The 23,520-nt window shown below is 54.0% G+C and overlaps 7 protein-coding genes across 7 annotated transcripts; 4 read left to right on the top strand and 3 right to left on the bottom strand.

The window, feature by feature from the left end:
• Nucleotides 1–1,844: 1,844 nt before the first annotated feature.
• N7482_004662 (glutamate synthase (NADH)) lies at nucleotides 1,845–8,455 on the top strand (the record flags this gene model as incomplete). The annotated part of the gene is made up of 4 exons (XM_056686787.1): nucleotides 1,845–2,020; nucleotides 2,091–2,131; nucleotides 2,235–5,584; nucleotides 5,651–8,455. The coding sequence occupies 4 exons, from the start codon at nucleotides 1,845–1,847 to the stop codon at nucleotides 8,453–8,455; spliced, it is 6,372 nt and encodes a 2,123-aa protein (XP_056545529.1).
• Nucleotides 8,456–9,324: 869 nt separating this feature from the next.
• N7482_004661 (uncharacterized protein) lies at nucleotides 9,325–9,909 on the top strand (the record flags this gene model as incomplete). Its single annotated transcript, XM_056686786.1, has 1 exon — nucleotides 9,325–9,909. The coding sequence occupies one exon, from the start codon at nucleotides 9,325–9,327 to the stop codon at nucleotides 9,907–9,909; it is 585 nt and encodes a 194-aa protein (XP_056545528.1).
• A 637-nt stretch (nucleotides 9,910–10,546) lies between these two features.
• N7482_004660 (EMI1 family protein) lies at nucleotides 10,547–11,200 on the bottom strand (the record flags this gene model as incomplete). Its single annotated transcript, XM_056686785.1, has 1 exon — nucleotides 10,547–11,200. One exon carries the CDS (start codon nucleotides 11,198–11,200, stop codon nucleotides 10,547–10,549), a length of 654 nt encoding a protein of 217 aa, XP_056545527.1.
• A 708-nt stretch (nucleotides 11,201–11,908) lies between these two features.
• On the top strand, nucleotides 11,909–14,043 carry yme2 (uncharacterized protein; the record flags this gene model as incomplete). Its single annotated transcript, XM_056686784.1, has 2 exons — nucleotides 11,909–13,430; nucleotides 13,487–14,043. The coding sequence occupies 2 exons, from the start codon at nucleotides 11,909–11,911 to the stop codon at nucleotides 14,041–14,043; spliced, it is 2,079 nt and encodes a 692-aa protein (XP_056545526.1).
• Nucleotides 14,044–14,826: 783 nt separating this feature from the next.
• On the top strand, nucleotides 14,827–16,269 carry N7482_004658 (uncharacterized protein; the record flags this gene model as incomplete). The annotated part of the gene is made up of 1 exon (XM_056686783.1): nucleotides 14,827–16,269. One exon carries the CDS (start codon nucleotides 14,827–14,829, stop codon nucleotides 16,267–16,269), a length of 1,443 nt encoding a protein of 480 aa, XP_056545525.1.
• Nucleotides 16,270–16,871: 602 nt separating this feature from the next.
• On the bottom strand, nucleotides 16,872–17,983 carry N7482_004657 (uncharacterized protein; the record flags this gene model as incomplete). Its single annotated transcript, XM_056686782.1, has 2 exons — nucleotides 16,872–17,632; nucleotides 17,707–17,983. 2 exons carry the CDS (start codon nucleotides 17,981–17,983, stop codon nucleotides 16,872–16,874), a joined length of 1,038 nt encoding a protein of 345 aa, XP_056545524.1.
• Nucleotides 17,984–18,301: 318 nt separating this feature from the next.
• N7482_004656 (uncharacterized protein) lies at nucleotides 18,302–23,484 on the bottom strand (the record flags this gene model as incomplete). Its single annotated transcript, XM_056686781.1, has 10 exons — nucleotides 18,302–18,955; nucleotides 19,017–19,315; nucleotides 19,376–19,507; nucleotides 19,558–19,692; nucleotides 19,743–20,689; nucleotides 20,748–20,899; nucleotides 20,958–21,115; nucleotides 21,533–22,700; nucleotides 22,767–22,978; nucleotides 23,070–23,484. 10 exons carry the CDS (start codon nucleotides 23,482–23,484, stop codon nucleotides 18,302–18,304), a joined length of 4,272 nt encoding a protein of 1,423 aa, XP_056545523.1.
• Nucleotides 23,485–23,520: the final 36 nt, after the last annotated feature.

Here is a 23,520-nt window from a genome sequence, read left to right as displayed (position 1 = left end):
GTAGGCCGGCGACTAGATTGGGTCGGTTCTCGCCGTGACCGTCGGGAGGGGGTGAGTTGGAAGATCCCGGCCGCTTGGCCGTTGTCGGAATGGGAGGGAGTCGATGGGCGGAGAGGAGTGGTCATTTACAGAGTTACCCGCTGTGTACGGTTTGAGACAGTATTTGAGACGATCGGGGATTGCGCGGGTGCGTGGCTTGGATCAGGTTGCACGGTGCGCAGAGTGGAGCCTGGTTGGTTTAAGGTAGGAAGTATAGACTCCACGGACCACAGGCCTCCCGGGAAAACGGAGGGGCTCGAAACTGAGGACACCATACGGAGAAGACATTCGGTAAGGAGTACTGCTGTATACTGCTCATTTCTTTTTTTTTTGGGATTTCATTCACAGGCCCGCATCCTCTTGGCACCTTTTCAGCCGGTGCCTGCCAAGTCCATAGTTTCTTTTCTGTTTCCTCGTACATGCACCCATGCACATATGTAATCTGCACTCCAAAACTAACCCCCGTACATGATGTACGATGAATGACTGTCCGCAGCTGCAGGTTCCCCGAGCAAACCAGCGGCTCGGAAATTAGGGGCGCTGGCCGGGATTAAGCACTGCATCCTTGCCAGCCGCCCCACCAAACGTCCGGCCACTCGGGTCCGCAACGAGGGGCACGAAGTACGGTATGAAAGGGTATGGAGCGTATTGCAATTTTTATGTAAGCGCGTGAGCCTCTTCCCCGTAGCCAGCTAGGACCATTTTCGAGACGAGAAGCACAGCCGATTCTCGCCTTCCTGTTTGCGTCGGCGGGCCAATGGGGCTGTCGGAATCTCGCTGGGCCCACCTGCCGAACGGGTTTGGGGGGAGCTTCATAGGCGAATCCAAAGGAATCACAGAGTCAATAATCCAATCCAATCCCAGAAAAGAGCCGGTGCTCGACCTGCCCAGGACAACAGTGATCGAGTACCATATAGAGAATACTCGAATGGAGGGTCGGATGGCGCAGGAGAGGAGCCGGGCACGGTGCTAGTGAAAATAAAGGTATTGGTACAATACCATACACTCCATCCGTAATGACTCGGCTCCACCGAGGATCTTGACGTAGCAAAAAGCTAATCGTTATGGCTCGGCGGTTGTAAAGCCTTGTCGCTGATTGGTTCTGCGCCGCTTATCTCTGATGATTTGCCTGCCGTATTCATAATTGATTATCATTACTCGACCCATCGTTGCTGAGCTCCCATGTGGAATGTGCCTCTTCTCTGCCCCTCCCCTGTGCGGACCGCTTTCGGCGATGAGGGGTCCTGGGTCCGGGGGAATGCGTAATGACCGTACGAAAAAAAAAAAAAAGTACTGTAGTATTGGCAGCCCATCGATGGGAATGGATGCATAGGCGAATGATTTCTCCAAGACAAATTCGCGAGAAGAACTAATCCAGACTGGTATTCCCGTCTCTCTCGAACCCAGTCTGGCTAGATACAACGGAAAGGGAGGACGCCATCAGAGGCCATTCGCCACGGGCGCCAACCCCACAGCCGTAATTTTCCCGTTTCTCTTCCATCGGAGCAACAGTCTGCCATCCCCGGACCTGTTGGCCTGCCGTAATCGCTTGCCTTTCATTTTTTTTTTTTATCCCACCCCTCCTTCTCTTCTCTTCTTCCCCTTCTCCCTTCATCTTCACCTCTGCCCCCTTTGCAAGACGCTGGGTTCATACGACGTCTCTCCCTCAACCCGCGCTGCCCCCGGTGACGACATCGTCCGCTATCGACCCGTCCCGCCTCACGTCGGCGGAGATTTCCCAAAAGGACCGACCCCAACTACCTAACCCTGTGTTTATCCATTCTCTGTCGGCCCCCGGCGGAAGAATGGGTCTTACCTTGGAGGATATCTATGGCAAAGATCTAAGTGAAGACCAGGCTCCCCAGGAGTATTCGGAGTACCAGCCCAAGCAAGGCTATGGCTGGGCCAACGCTCTGCCCGAGCGGCAGGGTCTGTATGACCCCGAATACGAGAAGGATGCCTGCGGTGTCGGATTCGCAGCGTAAGTATCTCTCGAATCGACGGACGAGTCCATTGATCACCCTCCGACTGACTGACAACAAATATTTTAGTCATATTAAGGGCAAGGCTAGTCACAAGATCGTGAGCGATGGTAAGTCTTCGAATGCCGAATGGGAATGGAGGCGGGCATTTTTGTGCATTCGCCATCTCTTTTTCCACCAAGGAATCCTGCGCTGACGTCGATGTCCACTTAGCCCGCAATCTGCTGTGCAACATGACCCACCGTGGAGCCGTTGGCTCCGATGCGCGCGACGGTGACGGTGCTGGTGTGATGACCAGTATCCCACACAAATTTTTCATCAAGAATTTCGCTCGTGAGGTCGGCGTGGAGCTGCCTCCGCTGGGTCAATATGCCGTTGGCAACTTGTTCTTCAAGCCCGACGAGGTGGCACTCCAGCAATCGAAAACCAGCTTCGAGGAATTGGCCACCTCCCTGGGCCTGCGGGTCCTGGGCTGGCGTGAAGTGCCCCGCGATTCGACCATTTTGGGCCCGGCCGCCCTGTCGCGCGAGCCCATTGTCCTTCAACCCTTCGTGGTGCTGCAGTCCGCGTACGGTGAGGGTAACAAGCCGGAAATTACTGATGTTGAGAAGTTCGACGAGCGGACCTTCGAGTTGCAGTTGTTCGTGCTGCGCAAGCGTGCGACTCACGTTATTGGATCCGGCAATTGGTTCTACCTCTGCTCGCTGAGCAACCGGAATATTGTTTATAAGGGCCAGCTCTCTCCCGTACAGGTTTACACATACTACCACGATCTCGTCAACGTCGACTACGAGGGCCACTTCGCACTCGTTCACTCTCGATTCTCCACCAACACATTCCCCTCTTGGGACCGCGCGCAGCCTCTCCGATGGGCCGCCCACAATGGTGAAATTAACACATTGCGAGGAAACAAGAATTGGATGCGCGCCCGTGAGGGTGTTCTTCGGTCGGAGGTGTTCGGCGACGAGCTCGACCTGCTCTATCCCATTGTTGAGGAGGGCGGTTCCGACTCCGCTGCTTTCGATAATGTGCTGGAGTTGCTGATGATCAACGGTGTTCTGTCTCTGCCCGAGGCGGTGATGATTATGATTCCCGAGGCCTGGCAGGATAACCCCGCGATGGACCCGTCCAAGGCGGCCTTCTACGAGTGGGCGGCGTGCCAGATGGAGCCCTGGGATGGCCCGGCTCTGTTCACCTTCTCTGACGGCCGTTACTGTGGTGCTAACCTCGACCGTAATGGCCTCCGCCCGTGCCGTTTCTACGTGATGGATGACGACCGCATTGTCTGCGCCTCGGAGGTAGGTGCTATTGATATTGACCCGGAGCGGGTCATCCAGAAGGGTCGTTTGCAACCCGGAAAGATGCTGCTGGTCGACACCGTGGCCGGGCGTATCATCGACGATGCTGAATTGAAGCGGACTGTCGCTGGCCGTCAGGACTTCGCCAGCTGGCTGGATAAAGAGCTCCTCAAGCTGCCCGCTATTAACAAGCTGCTCGTTGAAAAAAACGTGGACCTGTCTTTCAAGATTGATGACAGCACGGTCCAGAATGACCCTCGCCTGCGTGCGTTCGGTTACTCTTTCGAGCAGGTCAGCCTCCTGCTGGGCCCCATGGCTGCGGACTCCAAGGAAGCTCTGGGATCCATGGGTAACGATGCTCCCCTGGCTTGCATTGCTCAACAACCTCGCCTGCTCTACGAGTACTTCCGCCAGCTGTTCGCCCAGGTCACCAACCCGCCCATCGATCCTATCCGTGAAGCTGTTGTCATGTCTCTGGAGTGCTACGTCGGTCCTCAGGGGAACCTGCTCGAGATGGACCCTTCCCAATGCCATCGTCTGCGTCTGTCCTCCCCCATTCTGAGCATCCCCGAGTTTAACGCTCTAAAGAACATTAACAAGGCCCACAACGACTGGTCTGTTTGTACCATTGATATCACCTTCGACAAGAAGAAGGGCACTGCTGGCTATCTCGAGGCGCTGGATGCTATCTGCGAAGCCACCACTGAGGCTATTCAGAATGGTGACAAGGTTATTGTGCTTTCTGACCGTGCCACCGGCGCTGAGCGTGTTCCTGTCTCTGCCTTGCTGGCGACTGGTATGGTTCACCACCATCTGGTTCGCAACAAGTGGCGTTCTCTCGCTGCTGTGGTTGTCGAGACTGCCGAGGCTCGTGAGGTCCACCACCACTGTGTCCTCCTGGGTTACGGTGCCGATGCCATCAACCCTTACCTCGCCCTGGAGTGCATTCTCAAGATGAACCGTGAGAACTTGATCCGCAAGGACCTCCCCGACGACAAGGTCATTGAGAATTACAAGGCGTCTTGCGACGGCGGTATCCTCAAGGTCATGAGTAAGATGGGTATCTCGACACTGCAGTCCTACAAGGGTGCTCAGATTTTCGAGGCTCTCGGCATCGACGACAGCGTCATCGACCGCTGCTTTGCCGGCACTGCCAGCCGCATCCGCGGTATCACCTTCGACCTGATTGCCCAGGATGCCTTCGCCTTCCACGAGCGCGGCTACCCCTCCCGCAACATTGTCGAGATCCCCGGCCTTCCCGAGTCCGGCGAGTACCACTGGCGAGACGGCGGCGAGCCGCACATCAACGACCCAGTCAGCATCGCCAACATGCAAGATGCCGTGCGAACCAAGAATGACAAGTCCTACGAGGCCTACGCCAAGGCTGAGCACGAGCAAATTAAGAACTGTACGCTGCGCGGCATGCTCGAGTTCGACTTTGAGCAGCGCACCCCCATCCCCATCGACCAGGTCGAGCCCTGGACCGAGATCGTGCGCCGCTTCGTGACCGGCGCCATGTCCTACGGCTCCATCTCCATGGAGTCGCACTCCACCCTGGCCATCGCCATGAACCGTCTGGGCGGCAAGTCCAACACCGGCGAGGGCGGCGAGGACTCCGAGCGCAGCAAGCGCCTGGAGAACGGCGACACCATGCGCTCTGCCATCAAGCAGATTGCCTCGGGCCGGTTTGGCGTCACCTCGCACTATCTCGCGGACGCCGACGAGCTCCAGATCAAGATGGCCCAGGGAGCCAAGCCCGGCGAGGGTGGCGAGCTGCCCGGCCACAAGGTTGTCGGTCCCATTGCCCGCACGCGCCACTCCACCCCCGGTGTCGGCCTGATCTCCCCGCCTCCCCACCATGACATTTACTCCATCGAGGATCTGAAGCAGCTCATCTACGACCTGAAGTGCTCGAACCCGCGCGCCCGTGTCTCCGTCAAGCTGGTCTCCGAGGTCGGTGTTGGTATTGTCGCGTCGGGTGTGGCTAAGGCTAAGGCTGACCACATCCTGATTTCGGGTCACGATGGTGGTACTGGTGCCTCGCGCTGGACTGGTATCAAGTATGCTGGTCTCCCTTGGGAACTGGGTCTTGCCGAGACTCACCAGACTCTGGTTCTTAACGATCTCCGTGGTCGCGTTGTTGTCCAGACTGATGGTCAGATTCGTACCGGACGTGATCTGGCTATGGCCTGTCTTCTTGGAGCTGAAGAATTTGGCTTTGCAACCACTCCTTTGATCGCTATGGGGTGCATTATGATGCGCAAGGTGATTAAAACCCTCTTTTTTCTAGGTTTTTTTTTCTTCAAAGGCTTTTCTAACTGTTATTCATAGTGCCACCTGAATACCTGCCCGGTTGGTATCGCGACTCAGGATCCTGAGCTGCGAAAGAAGTTCCAGGGTTCACCCGAGCACGTGATCAACTTCTTCTACTATGTCGCCAACGAGATGCGCGCCATCATGGCCAAGCTTGGTGTTCGATCTGTTAATGAGATGGTTGGTCGTGCGGAGCTGCTCAAGGTCCGCGACGACATCCGCAACTTGAAGCAGGAGCGGATTGATCTCTCGCTGATCCTGACCCCCGCCCACTCCCTGCGCCCCGGAGTTGCTACCTACAACGTTCGCAAGCAGGACCACCGTCTGCACACCCGTCTCGATAACAAGCTGATTTTCGAGTCTGAGCTTGCTTTGGAGAAGGGTCTCCCCTGCCGCATCGAATGTGACGTTGTCAACACTGACCGTGGCCTCGGTGCCACCCTCTCGTACCAGATCAGTCGACGCTACGGCGAGGCCGGTCTGCCCCAGGACACTATCCATGCTAACATCAAGGGTTCTGCTGGTCAGTCCTTCGGTGCCTTCCTGGCCCCTGGTGTTACCCTGGAGCTTGAGGGTGATGCCAACGACTACGTCGGCAAGGGCCTTTCCGGTGGCCGTCTTATTGTCTATCCTCCTCGCGGAGCTGCCTTCAAGGCTGAAGAGAACGTCATCGTTGGTAACACTTGTCTGTACGGTGCTACTCGCGGTACTTGCTACTTCCGTGGTGTTGCGGCTGAGCGTTTCGCTGTCCGCAACTCTGGTGCCACGGCCGTTGTTGAGGGTTGTGGAGACCACGGTTGCGAGTACATGACCGGTGGTCGTGTCCTCATTTTGGGCCCGACTGGCCGTAACTTTGCTGCTGGTATGTCTGGCGGTATTGCTTATGTGCTGGACATGAACGAGGACTTCCACTCTAAGGTCAACATGGAGATGGTCGAGGTCTCTGGCATTGAGGACCCCTCTGAGATCGCCTTTGTTCGTGGCCTCATCGAGGATCACCACCACTACACTGGCTCTGAACTGGCTGCTCGTATTCTTCTTGATTTCACCCGTGCTCTTCCCCACATTCTCAAGGTCCTGCCCACCGACTACAAGCGGGTCATGGAGGAGGAGGCTGCCAAAGCCGCTGCCGCCAAGAAGGCTGAGTTCGCTCTGCCCCAACTTCCCAGCATGCCTGCCGAGAAGCCCAAGGTCCACGCCGACGAGAAGAAAGCCGATCTGCTGGACATTGAGGACAGCATCAGCGACGAGAAGGCCGAGAAGAAGCGCTCCGCGCTGATTCTCGACAAGACTCGCGGTTTCATGAAGTACAGTCGCCGCAGCGAGAAATACCGCAACCCGACTACTCGTACCCGCGACTGGGCCGAACTATCCAACCGTCTCAGCGAGGACGAGCTCAAGTACCAATCTGCTCGTTGCATGGACTGTGGTGTTCCTTTCTGCCAGTCCGACACCGGCTGCCCCATTTCCAACATCATTCCTAAATGGAATGAACTTGTGTTCCAGAACCAATGGCAGGATGCTCTTAACCGTCTGCTCATGACCAACAATTTCCCTGAATTCACTGGCCGTGTCTGCCCTGCTCCTTGTGAGGGTGCCTGTGTTCTGGGCATCAATGAGGACCCCGTCGGTATCAAGTCGATCGAGTGCGCGATCATCGACCGTGGTTTCGAGATGGGTTGGATGGTGCCTTGTCCTCCTAAGATTCGCACCGGCAAGACCGTTGCCATTATTGGATCCGGCCCCGCTGGTATGGCTGCTGCTGATCAGCTTAACCGTGCTGGCCACTCTGTGACCGTGTACGAGCGTGCTGACCGCGTCGGTGGTCTCCTCATGTACGGTATTCCCAACATGAAGCTCGACAAGAAGATCGTCCAGCGCCGTGTTGACCTCATGGCCGCCGAGGGCATTAAGTTCGTTACCAGCACCGCCGTCGGCCCCGATAGCGAGGTAACTCTGCAATCGCTCCGCTCCTCCAACGATGCCGTCATCATCGCTACGGGCGCCACTGTCGCCCGCGACCTGAAGGTTACCGGCCGCGAGTTAGAGGGCGTTCACTTCGCTATGCAATTCCTGCACAAGAACACCAAGTCGCTCCTGGACTCGGGCCTTGCAGATGGCGAGTACATCTCCGCCAAGGACAAGCACGTCGTGGTTATCGGTGGTGGTGACACCGGCAACGACTGCATCGGCACGTCCGTCCGCCACGGCGCCAAGTCTGTTACCAACTTCGAGCTGCTGCCGCAGCCTCCTCCCGAGCGCTCCCGCGACAACCCCTGGCCGCAGTGGCCGCGCATCTACCGCGTGGACTACGGCCACTCGGAGGTGAAGACCCACATGGGCAAGGACCCGCGTGAGTTCTGCGTGATGTCGACCGAGTTTGTGGACGATGGCAGCGGCCGGGTCAAGGGCATCAACACCGTGCGTGTGGACTGGACCAAGAGCGCGACCGGTGGCTGGGACATGAAGACCGTCGAGGGCAGCGAGCAGTTCTTCCCCGCGGACCTGGTGCTCCTGTCAATGGGCTTCCTGGGCCCCGAGGACCGATTGCTGGGCGACGAGATCGAGCGCGACCCCCGCAAGAACGTCAAGACTCCCCCCGGCCACTACTCGACCAACCTTCCTGGCGTCTATGCTGCAGGTGACTGCCGCCGTGGCCAGTCGCTGATTGTCTGGGGTATCAACGAAGGTCGCCAGGCTGCCCGCGAGGTCGACGCTTTCCTTAGCGGCATCAGCTCCCAGCTCCCCGTCACTGGTGGCATCGTTCGCCGCCCGGCTATCGACTCTGTCCCCCAGCCGGCTGAGATGCAAGTCGTCGCTTAAACTAGGGCAGCCCTGGCAGGACTGCACTAGACATGGTTTTGGCCAACAAAAACCCCCAAACCGGGGGCCCAACATTTATGATGCATGACGGCCACGAATGGATGCAGTATCATCACTCCGCTTCGCTTGGACTTCACTTCAGTCCAAGCGAAGCGGAGCCAAAAGATAACGAGAAAAGTTTGCCAAAATGGAATGGCTGGATGGTGTTCGTTTCTAGACGGGTGGGGAGCACTTGTTGGATCTCATTTCGATGGGAGGTTTCTTCCTTTCTGTGCAACACTATTTTCGGAACATTCCTTCTTTCTCCTGTGTATTTCCTTTCTCCTTTTCCCCCTCTTGCCGAACGCGCTCTGCTCATGCTCATGCTGCAGACCATTTTGCTTTCTGGTTATTGTTCTTTGTGTTTTGTATTCGCAGCATTTCTCTATGCAAGGTGTTCAGAGCGTCGGCCATGCGGTTGCGATTTATCTGTTGTACATACCTCTCTTACGCTTACTTTATGCGGTTTCAAGTATTTTCTTTGAACCCTATTTTTGATTCTCTCCTCTTCGTATTCCTTGCAGTAATGTCTCAGAAGAAGACCCGTTGTTTCTCATTTATTTTCACAATCCCGGTGGCATGCACATCAAAGAAACGAATCTGGATACGGTACCTTTGCCCTTTCTTTGCACGAGCGGTAGGGCTTGGGTCTTTATCACCTCGAAAAAAGGAATTGACACACTCTCTTCGGAGCTCGCTTGAACACTATCTTTCGGGAAGGATATAAAAAAGGCAATCTCCCCAAGCCTCAAGTCTATCAACCAGCTTCGAATCGATTAAAGGTAACTCCGTATTCAAGACCTTTCAAAAGCTGTTCCAACATAATCGAAATGCCTGCCTCCCAGCGGACCACCAGCAGAAGGCCCTCCCGCCGGCCCTCCTACGCGCAGTCAACTGCATCATTCGAGGGAAAACGCCGTCGCAGCAATGCCAGCATACAAACGGGCCGTGGAGGTGGTAGTGGTGAGGCTGGTATCATCCGGAGTCGGCCACAGGAAGACACCTCCCGGCATAACAGCATTTCGTCGATCGACAGGTTAAGCGTTGCGCCACGAAGGGAGCCACGGCGGAGCGTTCCTGTTGACCACATAGAGCCACCGCGCAGCAATCCTGTTGAGTTAGCCGGAAATACTCCAGTCGAGGTACCGCGGAGCCATCCTGTCGATATCACGGAGCCACCTCGACGTGATTCTGCTGTGCAATCTGGAGTTAGTCCGTTCGAAGCACCACAGCGAAAGCCTGTGAAGAAGAACGTAAGTCAGCCTGAACCAAATACCTACCAGCCCCTGAATTTGCGAGTCCCGGCCGATGCCAAACCCAAGCCGGACCGGCGTTCTTTCATAGGCCTTGAGTCTCTGCAGGAACGCAAGGGGAAGCTGCCCCTGGGTTACCCAGATGTTCCTGAGAAGAGGTAATTTGGCTGCTTTTCTCATCGTCTTGAAGTTGAGAGGTGCTTGTGGAATGGTATTTGTAGGAGAACTGCAGTTTGCAGGAAAGGCATTTTATTCATTTGGCAATCGTTATGTTTATGGTGGGTCTCTACTTTCTTTGTTTCTTTGATCGGCTTACATACGGGGGCATTGAGGTATGCTGCCATTCTAATCAAACATAATCAAATGAGGTCTCACTCCTAACCTGAAAATGAAAGAAAAATGCTAGAAAAGAAAAAGAAGATTCTTCGCTACGATAATGTCCATGTTGTAGATACAGTAACAACCCTCGTCTAGCCCAGAGAGACTCCGCCAGCCATGTATACCCGTTTTCTACTATAACATGATCGGCTGGAACCGTATCTGACAGCAAGATCTCCCTGATCTCCAGTTTGACAACGGTTTATCGTTAGGTATACAACTCAGCGGGCGGCCCGCCAATGTGGGAGACATCTCAGTATCAGATTATTGATCATTTCAGAGGGGAGAAATCAATAGACTTCTAGAGTATCCAAATATTGTACAAAACCCACGCCAGACAAGAGGTATAATATCTACACTTCAATAACACATCAGACGCACCCGACACAAGCTTCCCAGAAAACAAAAGGTTCGAAGCTCATCATGTCGACGCATTTTGTTTCAACTCCTCCTCCACCTTCATCTCCTTCTCAAGCGCCGCAAAATCGCCCTGGAAGGAATCCTTCGCCGGTTCAAGCCGGACGTCCCAGACATCCTCACTGCTAGGCCCGGTCTTATACTTGATGGCCTTCTTCTGGTTATGCGCGCGGATGGCTTTCCTCCGCAAGTCATCCGACCATCCACGGGTCTTCATGCACAACCAAAAATTATCCCAGTGTTCGCTGCAGGACCGTAGCTCGCCGTAGCGATAGACGTTGACAAATTGGCCTCCAAAAGATTGGCAGAAGAAGGCGTAGTCAAAGGCCGTGCGGCAGGACATACTGTCAGCGTAGAGGGATTCTGGGGCGATGGAGGAGGCGGGTTGTGCTGGGGGTGCGCCGGTGTCGGGATTGGTTGGTGCCGTAATAGAGCCATTGAAGGATTCCGGGCCTCGTTTCTGGCTACCCGAGAGCTCAGCATCTGCTCGTTGTAGCTCGGCTAGTATTTGGCTGAATTCGAGGTCGGCTTGCTCGTCCGGCGTCAATTGCCTTGCTGGAGGTGCAATGGGAGGTGCAGGTTGAGGGATATTGGGGATTGTGGAAGACGCATCCTTAGATGTGTCCTTTTGAGGACTCGAACTCCACCACCAGCCCATTGTTGTGGTTATTTTGAGGGGAAATGGCTGGATCGTAAAGACGGCGACGCCTTGGGGACGCGCTTTTCGAGCGATAATCAGAATGGTCACGTGTCGAAACGATAACGGCTGATAACTGATCGATAAGCGTGGTCGCGCGACGTCATGGACCTCCACCAACCGATTGAAACCCTGATCACCTCCGACCTCCGTTCCCACGTTCCTGACAAATATGCGCGACCAGTGAAATGAGGCCTATATCAGCTCCAAGAGCATTCCGGCTCGGGCTGTCCCCGTCACGACGCTGTACCAGCCGTCTTCCACCATCTGGCTGGGGTTGGAGACCAGCTCTGCTTGAACGAAGCTCACCAGTCAGTGTACGGTCTACATCCTCGATTCAATCGGGGCACATCAAGCTCGACGAGAATGAGGGCATTCTCTACATCAATAGTGAGCTTCAATGTATTGGCACATATGCTGGGTTCTTTTATTCACCAATAATCAGACATCTTCCCCCATCGCCTGCAATGGCTGCTGCGAACTCCTCTCAGTCATTCATTGCCCCTCGAGGGGATCCTGAAACGGATCAACAAACCCGACCTCGCGGCTTCGGATCCCATAGCCATTGCAGAACGTGCCTTGCCAAAGAGCTTGGGTCTGGAAATCAAGGAAGTGGTTCCGCGATACAAAGAGGGAGGCGCATTTGTCAAGTATGCCCGGAAGCCTGACATGAACGATGAAGATATCAGAGCTGCAGTCCAGGAGCATCTGGACAAGCATCCGATAAAACCATGGTACAATCCATTCCAGACTGCAGATATAGACCTGGTACGGGGAAGACCTTGGATCGAGGATTTAGCTCGGATCCCCAGTCAAACCTTAAAAGTCGAATTTCTGCCAAACTCCACAGACGGCACGGCTGTTGTGTTCACACAAGAGGCTTTGTATACCCTCTTCCGCCCCTTTGGCAAGCTGCTGGACATTCAACCTCAACCGCTGGAATCAAAGGTTGAGCCGAGGTATGCCACCTTGCGATTCATCCGGCCCCGATTTGCAGTGATGGCAAGAAACTGCATGCATGGGTATGTTGTGTCTGCGGCAGAGGGAGGTGGCAAAGCTGGCACTCGCTTCAAGATCAACTACGAGCGCAAGATCAAGATGTCTATGATCAGAGATTGGATTGTCAACCATCCCCGCATCGTGATCCCCGCTCTGGCAGCCTTAGTGGCGGCAATCACGGTGATCATATTCGATCCAGTTCGAACATTCTTCATCAAGATGAAAATCAAGTCGTCCCTCCATACTGAAGAGTATCCAGTGGTACAGTGGATTCGTAAACAAGTCAGCAAAGCCAACAGGATCTACTTCGGTGACCGCCGAACGGATCCACGCGGTCTGGCAGCTATCTGGGAAGACCGCCAGAACGACATCTCGCAGCTGCAAGCCTGGTTGACCGAGACTGTGGAAACGTTCATAGTCATATACGGACCGCGTGGTTCGGGAAAGCGAGAGCTGATTCTAGACCAGGCGCTGAAAGGCCACAAATACAAAGTGGTTATCGACTGCAAGCAACTTCAGGATGCTCGGGGCGATACAGCCAAGATCTCTCGAGCCGCAGCTCAAGTTGGCTATCGACCCGTCTTTTCATGGATGAATAGCATTAGCAGTTTCATCGATTTGGCTGCGCAGGGAATGATTGGTACCAAAGCCGGATTCTCTGAGACTTTGGACGCACAGCTCAGCAAGATCTGGCAAAACACGGCGGTTGCTATGAAGCGAGTAGCGTTAGAGGGTCGGCATAAGGACGACAAGGACGCACACATGAGCGACGACGAATATCTAGAGGCTCATCCCGAGAAACGGCCCGTCGTGGTCATCGACAATTTCGTGTATGAGCCGGAGAACTCTATTGTTCTTGACAAGCTCACCGAGTGGGCGGCCGGTTTGACGACGGCGAATGTCGCGCATGTCATCTTCTTGACTACGGATTCGTCCTTCTCGAAGCCTCTTAGCAAAGCTCTTCCGAATCAGGTCTTCCGTACTATTGTGTTAGGCGATTGCTCCCTCGAGGTGGGCCGCCGCTTTGTGTTGAGCCACTTGGATACAGAAGCGAATGACGGTGCTGAGGGTCTCAAGGAAAGCACAAAGCAGAATCTTGCCGGCTTGGATGATTGCATTAAAGTCTTGGGTGGCCGCATTACTGATCTCGAGTTCATGGCACATCGCATTGAGGCGGGGGAAACTCCTCAAGGTTTGCTCATCCCGAATCTCACTCAAAGACAACGCGTTTACTTACTTCCTTTACAGCTGCAGTGGGCCGTATCATCGATCAGTCAGCCTCGGAGATTCTAAAGATCTTCATTCTGGGCACCGACTCTGTGACACCCCAGTGGACTCGCGAACAAGCCTGGCACCTAATCAAAACGCTAGCCCATGCTAAGGATGGCTCTCTCCTCTACACCAAGGTTCTGCTCTCCGACCTATTCAAAGACAACGGTGAAGCAACCCTGCGAGCCTTGGAACAGGCCGAACTGATCTCCATCGGATCTGTCAAGGGATTCCCGCGATGGATCAAGCCCGGCAAGCCCGTGTACCATGCTGCATTCCAGCAGCTGATCGAGAACAAGACCTTGAAGAATCGTCTTGACTTGGTGATCCTTGGACAGCTCATTGGCCAGGAGAATAAGAGTATCAGCAAGTACGAGGAGGAGCTGCAGGTGCTGGGATCTCTACCGAAGCACCCTCGGGAGTTGACGTCCCGGATTGAATGGCTTCTGCGAAAGATCCAGGGCTCACAGACCAAGATCCTCCAGTACGAGAGCGACAGTGCAATCTTGACGAAGTTGCTGTACAGTGAGAAATGAAGCAGTGGGATATGGTGGTTTGTTGGTATATTCAGGGTAGGCTGTTTTTGTACATATCTGTATCTCCAATCATCTAGTCAATTGAGCCTGTTTGTTTATGTCTATTATTCTTTATCAGAGTGAAGTACATCCATCTACACGGTTCAATACTCCGTTGGTTCTATAGTTACGTCGCGCGTCTCAGAGTGGCAAGCGAAAAAGACGGCCGCGTTGATGAGCTAAGCAGCTGGAAGGAGGTCCGGTCCACCTGGCCGAATTTCGGTTCAGCCTCACTTTACACTGAATGTGATTCCCGGAGACTCAAGGATGTGTGGAATAGTGAAATAAATCCATTTGTTTGGCTTCTTCCATTATCACCATCGCTGTATCTTGTGCGGGTACGTATTGGGGCCAACCAGCGCCGTGTCAGCGGAGAGGGAGTCCTCCGCCGCTATTTTCCTATCTCCCTCTGCAGAATCACAAGCATGGCCAACTACGAGATTTCGCCCCAAGGATTGATCCAACTAGCTCGAGACGGGCTGTCTGAGCTGACCTGGACCACCACTTTGGCCGTTTTTGTGTTTTCTTGCATCGTGACCCGCGTCATCTCCGGGCTGCAGAGCCGTCAGGATAGAAGGGACCCTGCAAAGCCTCGAACATCGCGACCGGCGCCGTACTGGTTTCCATGGGTCGGGCATGGCTTTTCTTTTCTCTGGGATCATGTTGGTCTAATTGAATCACTGAGGTAAGTATCCTTTTGCACAGACGCTATCGTCCAACGACTAATGATTATGTAGAGACTCTATGAGCGAGTCCGTGTTTGGCGTCTATCTGCGTGGCGAAACCCATGATACCGTGGTGTCGCCGTCTATGATGAAGACTATTCTCTCTTCGGCGGACGCATCGAGTGTCCCTGCACTCGATCAAGCCCTGCAGAACGTCTTTGGTGATCGCAGTCTCGTGCGCAACTTGCAGTTACCTCGTAACCGGGAGATCAGTGACGATGTCTCCGGGATCATGAATCGGGAGCCATTTATCAGTGATGCCTCAGCTGGGATCGTCAGACTGGTGCAGCGCAACACCCCCGGCTTAGTGACCTTCAGCCGAAGTCCTGTTGACCAATTCACCTGGGAGCGCGAAAGCCATGTATCCATGTCCGAGGAAAACCAATCAACCTGTGAAGCGAACCTCTTTTCGCTTGTGAGAAGCTTTGTGGGCCAGAACATGAGCACGCTGCTCATGGGCGAGACTTTTGTCGAAAATTTTCCTACTTTCCTTAGCGATCTGTGGACGCTGGACAATAACTTTGTCCCACTGTTTATAGGCCTGCGTCGATGGGTGCCTACCACCCCGAATATCTCGGCGGGCTTTCCTGCGCGCAGTCGGCTTCTTCACATCATGTCAGTCTTTTACCGGGCGTTCGGTGCCTGGGATGACGGAATCGATCCTGGTTTCGAGCTCCGCGAGCTCGACGATGTATCCGACCTGGTAAAGCAGCGGATGCGGATCTTCCGCAAGATGGAACTCTCTCCAGGTGCCAGTGCAGCAGGGAACCTATCTCTGTACTGGGACGTGATCGAATATACCACTAAGCTCACATTCTGGACAATTATCCACATCTTGGCCGACAGCGAGCTTCTAAAGGAGATCCGGAAGGAAATATCTTCCTGTGTGAAATCTTCCCGGCCCAGCCTCCAGGAAACCGGCTTCCCCTTCGACGAGCCGCCCAGACTTGGCTTAGACCTCGAAAAAGTGCTGACCGCATGCCCACTCCTCAGGGCATGCTACTACGAAAGCATTCGTGTCCACTCCGCCGGAATCTCCTTCAGGAAACTGGAATCCGACATGACCGTGACCGAGTCAGCGGAAGACGCGGCACAGCCTCGTACCTACAAGTTCCGCAAGGGCGCGAAGGTGATCATGCCCCACGGGGTCTCCTACAATGACCCACAGCGTTTCTCGAACCCTGATCAGTACGACCCTCTCCGATTCATTGTGACGGACCCGGTGTCCGGCACCCAGCAGGCCAGTGCTGCTAGCCTTGGCCCCTTCGCAGACGGATTATATGGCTCTAAAAACAATGCTTTGACTGAACGCGCTATCTTGGCGTTTACCGCGGGCATTGTGTCGATGTGGGACATTACTTCCGCGAATGAGAGTGGACTTGCGGTCCCTAAAAATTGGAAGACGTGGGGAACTTACCAGCCCGCGAGGGACGTGAGGGTGAAGCTGAAATTGAGAGTATAATCAAGCATACCCAAAGCCTTAGAACATTAGCTACCGACTTTAGAAGGGCTCTTGTGATCCAAGGACAATTCTGAACATTTTCTCTAAAGTTCGCAGTAGACGGGTCGATGATCCTGATGGTACAGTGCTGATACGTTTCCCATACCATGAGATAATCCAAGTACACAGTAAATAGTTATTCTTTACCAGAAATTCTTGGAAATGCTACTTAGGGCATCTACAATGACAAGGTCCGCACAATGTCTAGAATTCAAGTTGCTCATTTCGTATGATACAGGTGACACAGGGTATAGTACACGGGGAAAATAAAACAGGAGTGGTGATTGGAAGGTGAGTGGAACTGTGCAATCTCCGCAGTCAAATGGGAGATATCCAGATGGAAGGGAGAGTCATTAATGTATCAAATGGTGGTACACAAGATATGTTATCTTGGAAGTTATCACAGCGTCCTCTCAAAGGCTATGGTCTGTCCACTTAGCCTCGAGACGTATTATTCCATCCAATCCTTGGAGAAGAAGAGGAAGCTGAATGGATATTTTGGAATAGATCAGTTTGCTTGGCAATCGGAGGCACCAGGACACCAGGGCTAACTTGCCAGCTCATCAGTGCCGACGGTGATAGTTTGCGTGACCGGGTTGCAATCCATAGTTCTCCCAAGACATGGCTAGCCCAGGATTTGGCGTCGGATCAAGAGACCCGCGTGCTTTGCCAATTAGCCAGTCAGTCAACGTGACAAATTTAGCGGTTCGGTCCCATCCTTCCGCATCATCAGCATGCTCGATAGTATGCGTCAAGATGCGGCCCTTTTCATCGAAAGAGAAGATGAATAATCCAGTGAATTGCTCTTCCTTGGAGAGTTTGAAGATGGGCTCGTCGCCCCCGAGGAGCACGCTGAGTCCTCTATTTGTCCCATTCTTCGAACTTGAGAGATGGCTCTGCCCCGGCGAGACGCCGGCTCCGGCCCTAGCAGTCTGTGGTGAGCTCAGCTTATCGCTTTGCGCCCCCGACGACGCATTTGTATCATGGAAGGGTCGGCTATCAGTGCGCGGCTCTGTCCGCCATCGCACGACTAGCCGCTCGTCACCGCAGTCATGCTGGTCCTCATGCATGGGGTCGAGGACTGTCCCCGCGCGCACGATCCGCTCGCTCAAGATCTGCAGCTTCACGTTTCCTACGAGCGGGACACTGCTCCAGGCTACAGGGACAGTCCAGAGTGCGGCACGGTATAATGTGCGTCCCTTGACGGTTGGGAGATGTGGATGTGTTGAGGGGAAGAGGTGGAGATTAACGCTCGGCGCAAGGATATCGGGCGGGAGGGTATTGTATAATATTGTTGGGAGGAGAGGCGATAGTGTCCGTAATGCTGTAGTTGGTACAACGTATCGTTAGCGATCCAGGATCCTGTACTACATTCGCAAGTGTTTCGTTTTTACTCACTCTTTCCAAGCTTCAAGACCCGCTCGTCTGGCGGTTTGTGGTCGCTTTTTCCCGGGGCTCCATCCAGCCCATTAAGATCTCTGCGCTCTCTAGTCGGCGAGAAGTGGACTGTTGGGAGTGGCACCGTTGAGGACGCAGGTAGCCACGGGTCGTTAAGGATGCCATGGCGTGGATGGGCAAGGGTTCTCCGCGGCGAGAATGTGACCGAGCGGCCCGCCGCTCTCGATGGCTGCAGCGCCAGGCAAAGGGAACGCGAGTGCGAGGCCAGCTTCGGCATTCTGCCTTGCAGTGAGCAGTCGGGGCCGACAGTGCTGTCATGCCATGGGGGGATGCTGGAGAGGTGGAGATGCAGTTGTCGAGATCTCCGCTTTCCCGGTTTGTCGATAGGATCCGCGGGCCAATCGCAGCGCGTCCGTATACAATGTGTTCGCCGAGACAGTCGGGGGCGATACTGTTCTGTTTGCAACGGTTATAGTTTTGGTGAGTCCTTATAGCGGCGGAGCGCATTGGAATTGAATGCTAGCAGATCAAATCTACGGACAGAAAATAATCATCACAGTGCTTGTTCCTTGGTATCCCAACACCGGTTCCCTGCTCAAGCCAGTTCGTCGTCATCGCCCATGCCCATTACTCGTCGCTCCGCCATGTCGCGAATCTTATCCTCGAGCACGCCGCGTCCAAAGCGCTGTGCAACCTTGGCGGCTGCCTCCATCATCTTGCCATTGCGATCATTCATCATGGTCACCAGCTCCAGTGCCTTCATGCCGCGCTCTTCGCCTTCTCGGCATTCGATGGCCAGCATCTGAAGAAGCGTTTTGTCAATCTCTAACTCCTTGCGCGCCAGCTCAGCGCGTTGGCCAGCCGTTGCATTGGTCGAGGCCAGAAGGTCACGGAATAGCGAGAGGAGAATGTTGCCACGGACGAAAGATTCCTCGAAGCGGGAGCCATCGTTGGCGGCATCTTCAGATTCGCTGGGATCTTTCTGTGGGTTGCTTGAGATAGGGACTTGGAAATCGAATTCGCTGAGCAGCGGCCGAGGGAAGTACGGGTTCTTTTCGCCACCCTTGAGGATGATACAGTGGAACCTCCCTTGCGCAACGGCCACAGGCCAGTAAGTCTCTTCCTTCCGGCCGCCCGCCAGTCGAGAGAGCTGCTTGGTGTCCAGAAGAGGCACCCACCGGGCTTGCCCAGGCGCACGCCAATGCTGCAGCACTGCAAGGACACCGGTTGAGTCATAGACACAAGGATCCTGCAGAAAAAGTCAGCATTTATTCTGTCCCGTCTTGTTCGAAAGACATTGATCAACGTACTCCCGTGTCAGAAAAGAAAACACTCTGTAGCTGAGCCCCTGTGGGAAGGGCAACCACGTCCTCATTCTGGCAGATTTCGTCGCGCTTGACGTTCTCAACAGTGTATTTTAATGTCGCATGCCGACCATCCGCTGCCACGGGTCCGTTTCCGATCGTCATGATATAGTCTCGCCACGCGGCACATGTCACAGCTTGGCTCTTTTGTCGAAACACTCGGAATGGGGTGCCGAAGAGAGTATACACTCGCACGTAGTCCTTCGTTGTCACTGCAACGATATAGGATTCGCTGAGAGCCAGAGCTAGCAATAACAATAAGTACATCCTCAAGGACCAAAAAGGGCTCAACATGTTATGCATACCTCGAACCATCTCTCCCTCGGGTAGTTGAGTTCGCCAGTCCGCTCTGGTGGTCCATGTCTCATGTGGCCTGTAGAAAATACTGGCAGGACCACCATCAGAGGGGTTGTTGGAAAACAGGGTTCCGTTCTCATCTATTCTCTGTTACTAAGGAGATCTAACAACCGGCTTGGCTTTCACTTACTAAGACACGCTTTGTCATATTGATAGGGGTCCGTAAAGTGGAAGTCTCGATGAAGCTCACGATCATAGAACTCCACAGTCACAGTATGGTGCGTCTCTTGGTCGACAGTCCAGACGGCACCAGTCAAGTTCAGGCCTGATCGAGTTAGCAAAGGCAATTCGCAATGAATAGTCGGCGGAACATACACAGATATCTTCTATTACCCGCCCAGGGCGTGCTGCCAGGCTGAAGAGGTGGGTGCGCCTTGGGTTGCAAAGAACCCGAGAATACTCGCTTATTGTCGGGACCATCCAAATCGTCGAGATGGCCATTTGGCCGCTTGCCATACAGGTTGAGCTCCTCGGCATAGCCAGCTCCATCGTCATCATCGACAAAATCCCGCATCTCGTCATCCTCACCCAGAATATCGTCAAGGGAGTCGGGTGTCCCTGCTCGCGCCGCCCTCTGAATTGCCTCTTTGGATCGCTCAGCTAATGTCCGTGGCACATTATTCGAGATCTCAGTCAATGGGCCCGGGAAAATAGGAGCAGCCTGCAGCGGCTTTCGCAGTTGAGATTCGTAGTCCTTGGGAACAAAGTTGTCGTAGATGAACAGCTCTCCATCCGAAGTAGTAAATGAAAGCGAGTTCTTCGTCGGGTGCCAGGCAAGATTGATCACGTTTCCAAAGTCATAACGCTGGAGAATCTTTTGTGTCTTCGTCTCCCAGAGCACAATCTGCCCATCAGCTCCTGCCGATGCCAACATGGTTCCATTGGGAGCCCAGCTCAGCGATGTGATATCCCCACTGTGACCACCAGCAAAGCTCTTCTCCTTCTTCCACTCTGAAATCGAATAGATGGCAATATCCCTTGTGGCCTCTGCCACTGCAAATGCGGTGCCGTCCGGGTGCCAGACAGCTTTCGCTGTCGCTTCCGCATCTGGCTCGAGCTTTCGGATCACTCCATCGAGTTTGCGAACTACCTCTGGCTCTTCCTCGGTTAATGAATAGACATAGAGAATGCCATCTGTGCTGGAAACAGTTACGTAGCGCCCATTTGGATCGAACGTGACGTGCTTTGTTCCCTTGCTTTGTTCCCGAAGGTATTTGACCTGCGTCATGTCCTCGATTTTGACGACCTTCACCGAAAGTTCACTAGAGTCACAACCCATTAGTTTTGCTTTCCTATTTCAGCAAGTAGGACAATGCTCACTCGCTTGATATCGCAGCCCATTCACCGTCCCGAGACACCGCAATGTCTCTCACGGGCAAAGCGCAGCGGACAAGCAGGCCTCCCATTCTCCCCGACGCAATATCGTACTGCCAAACAGTTCCATCCTCGGCGCCCATGAGAAACAATTCGTTCTATACCAATTTATCAGTCTGTTCCTGTTACGATCCACTCAGCTGCATTCCAGCGTACCGTGGCACCAATTGCGAAATGCCCGTCAACACCCTCGTCGACCGTCTTGGGCTCCCCATCCTGGTCGACTGTGTAGATCCGGATGGCCGAGTTCGATCCACCGGTGATAATGCGTCGTCCATCAGGTGTGTATGCTAGTACTGTCGTCCCCGGGGTGTCTAGATCGCAGCAGTCGAGATGTCAGTATGAGGCGTTACAGGTCATTCAACGGAGCGACTCAACGGGCTGGCCGGCCCCGAGGGCGGAGGGGGTCGAAGCTCATTGCGAAAGAAAGCCTGCTACTTGAGCTTCAATAACAGAATAGATATCGTAATCAGGAAATTTGGGGCATGTCCCACCCCTCTTGCGATCTCCGGGAGTTGGTGATCGACTTGTCCGGCGGAGACGCGTCCGCGACGCGCGCGCAAGGGATTTAACCCGATTGGGAAAGGTAGGGCTCAGGGCACGCCGCCTGCTCTCAGCCGGAAACGCCTCTATACCCCATCTTCTACACCTATGGTTTTCTTCATCACCCAAATGGGTTGCATTATTGAGTGCATGTTATTTCTCAACGGTTATTGATTATTGTGAAGTACCGCTGGCCGTGAGAAAATCAAAATCAGTCCCCTCATGCGCTTGGTTCACCGACCGCTCATACAACCCCCGGTACCCTCTCCTCTGCTGCCGTGCTCGGACTGGCCCAGATTCCCTTTCCAGAATCTCCTTTCGTAGCTTGATCCGGGCCTGCAAGGCTTCATCAGAAATTTCAAGATGAAGTCTCCGACTCTCGATATCACAGGTAATCACGTCACCCGTTTCAATCACTCCAAATGGCGACTCGGGGACCGCTGCCTCGGGCGAGATATGAAGGACAATAGTGCCTCCAGCGGTTCCAGACATACGACCATCGGACAGTCGTAGCATATCTTTCACTCCTACAGCAGCCAACTTCTTCGGAATAGGAATAAGGCCCGCTTCAGGCATACCGGGATTGCCGATTGGGCCAATGCCCTTGAGAACCAACACACTGTCTTTGGTGACTGGGAGATCCGGGTCGTCAATTCGGCGGGCAAGATCGGCGGAGTTTTCAAAGACCACTGCTGGCCCGGTGTGCGAAAGTAAAGATCTGTATTTTGACGCCGAGGCCTTTGTCACCGCTCCATTGGGAGCGAGATTGCCGCGAAGAACGGCCAGGGAGGACGAAGGGTAAAGAGGATTCGAAAGTGGCCTGATGATATGCTGGTCAAATGAAAGTTTCTTGGATGGAGCTGCATCCAAAATCTGCCCTAGAGTTTGTCCACTGATGGTTCGAGCAGACAAGTGAAGCAATGGCCGCAATACTTGTAGCAGCGCCAGCATGCCCCCCGCATTATGGAAATCATTCATGTAGTTGTCTCCGCTGGGTTTCAGGTCGATCAATAGCGGAGTCCTCTGTCCGATTTCTTCGAATGTCTGCAAGGTTATTACGCCTTGTAGGTCTGGGTGTCTGTTGGCGATGGCCAATAGGTGGACCACCGCATTGGTAGAACCACCTATAGCTTGCAATACTGTGATGGCATTCAAGAATGACTCTTTCGTCAGAATCTCCTGGGGCTTCCTGAGAGCTTTCGCAACTGCCACAGCATTCGCGCCGGTTTCCTCGGCAATACGTACCCGAGCGGATGAGACAGCCGGTGCAGATGCACCTCGAAGGGGCATCATTCCCAGTGCTGCAGTAATACAAGCCATGGTACTGGCTGTTCCCATGACGCCACACGTACCAATCTATCGCTCAATTTGGTAAGCCCGGGGGCTACATTCACCCAGTCGTCAGGAAGAAAAGGTACATACTGTAGGTGCAAGCTCTTCATTAATAGCAGAAATCTCCTCAACATCGATTTCGCCCGCTCTAAATGCTGCCCAGTTATTGCGGCAATCGGTGCATGCTCCGATTCGCTGGCCACGATGACTGCCAGGTAACATTGGACCAGTGATCAGCGGTAGGATTGGTTTATTGGCCGAGATTCCGCCCATCAGTTGCGCGGGGACAGTCTTGTCACAACCTGTATAGAGTTAGAGGATGAGCATAGAGGCTTGTTCCATTGCTTCCTTTGAGAGAAGAACGATCACTGGAGAAGATCGGCATCTGCTTACCTCCAATCATGATACACGCATCCAATGGCTGTGCCTTGATCATCTCCTCGGTGTCCATACTCATCAGATTCCGCAAGAACATGCTTGTCGGGTGTGAGAAAGATTCATGAACACTGATGGTGGGAAACTCCACCGCCAACCCACCATTGAGATGCACACCACGCTTGGCGGCCTCGATGAGCTGGGGCACGTTGGCATGGCAGGGGTTGAATCCTGAGAACGTGTTGATAATGCCCACTATAGGGCGTGAGAGTGCGTCTTCGGAATATCCCAAAGCCTTTATGAACACTTTGCGAAGGAACAGAGAAAAATGGGCATCTCCATAGGACGTCAGACCCTGCCGAAGCCCCGAGGTGGACGTGATAGGGGTCGAGAGGTCGTAGTCCCGGTTGGGTTCTGTTTCAGCTTCGACCATAGTGCCTTTAATTAAGATGGCACTGCTTGTGTATTC

This window comes from Penicillium canariense (assembly GCF_028826845.1).
Source record: "Penicillium canariense strain IBT 26290 chromosome Unknown utg000002l_segment0_segment0, whole genome shotgun sequence".
In the NCBI taxonomy this organism is placed as follows: Eukaryota; Fungi; Ascomycota; class Eurotiomycetes; order Eurotiales; family Aspergillaceae; genus Penicillium; species Penicillium canariense.
Note: the sequence above shows the minus strand (reverse complement) of the source record. Positions and strands in the feature narration are given on the sequence as shown.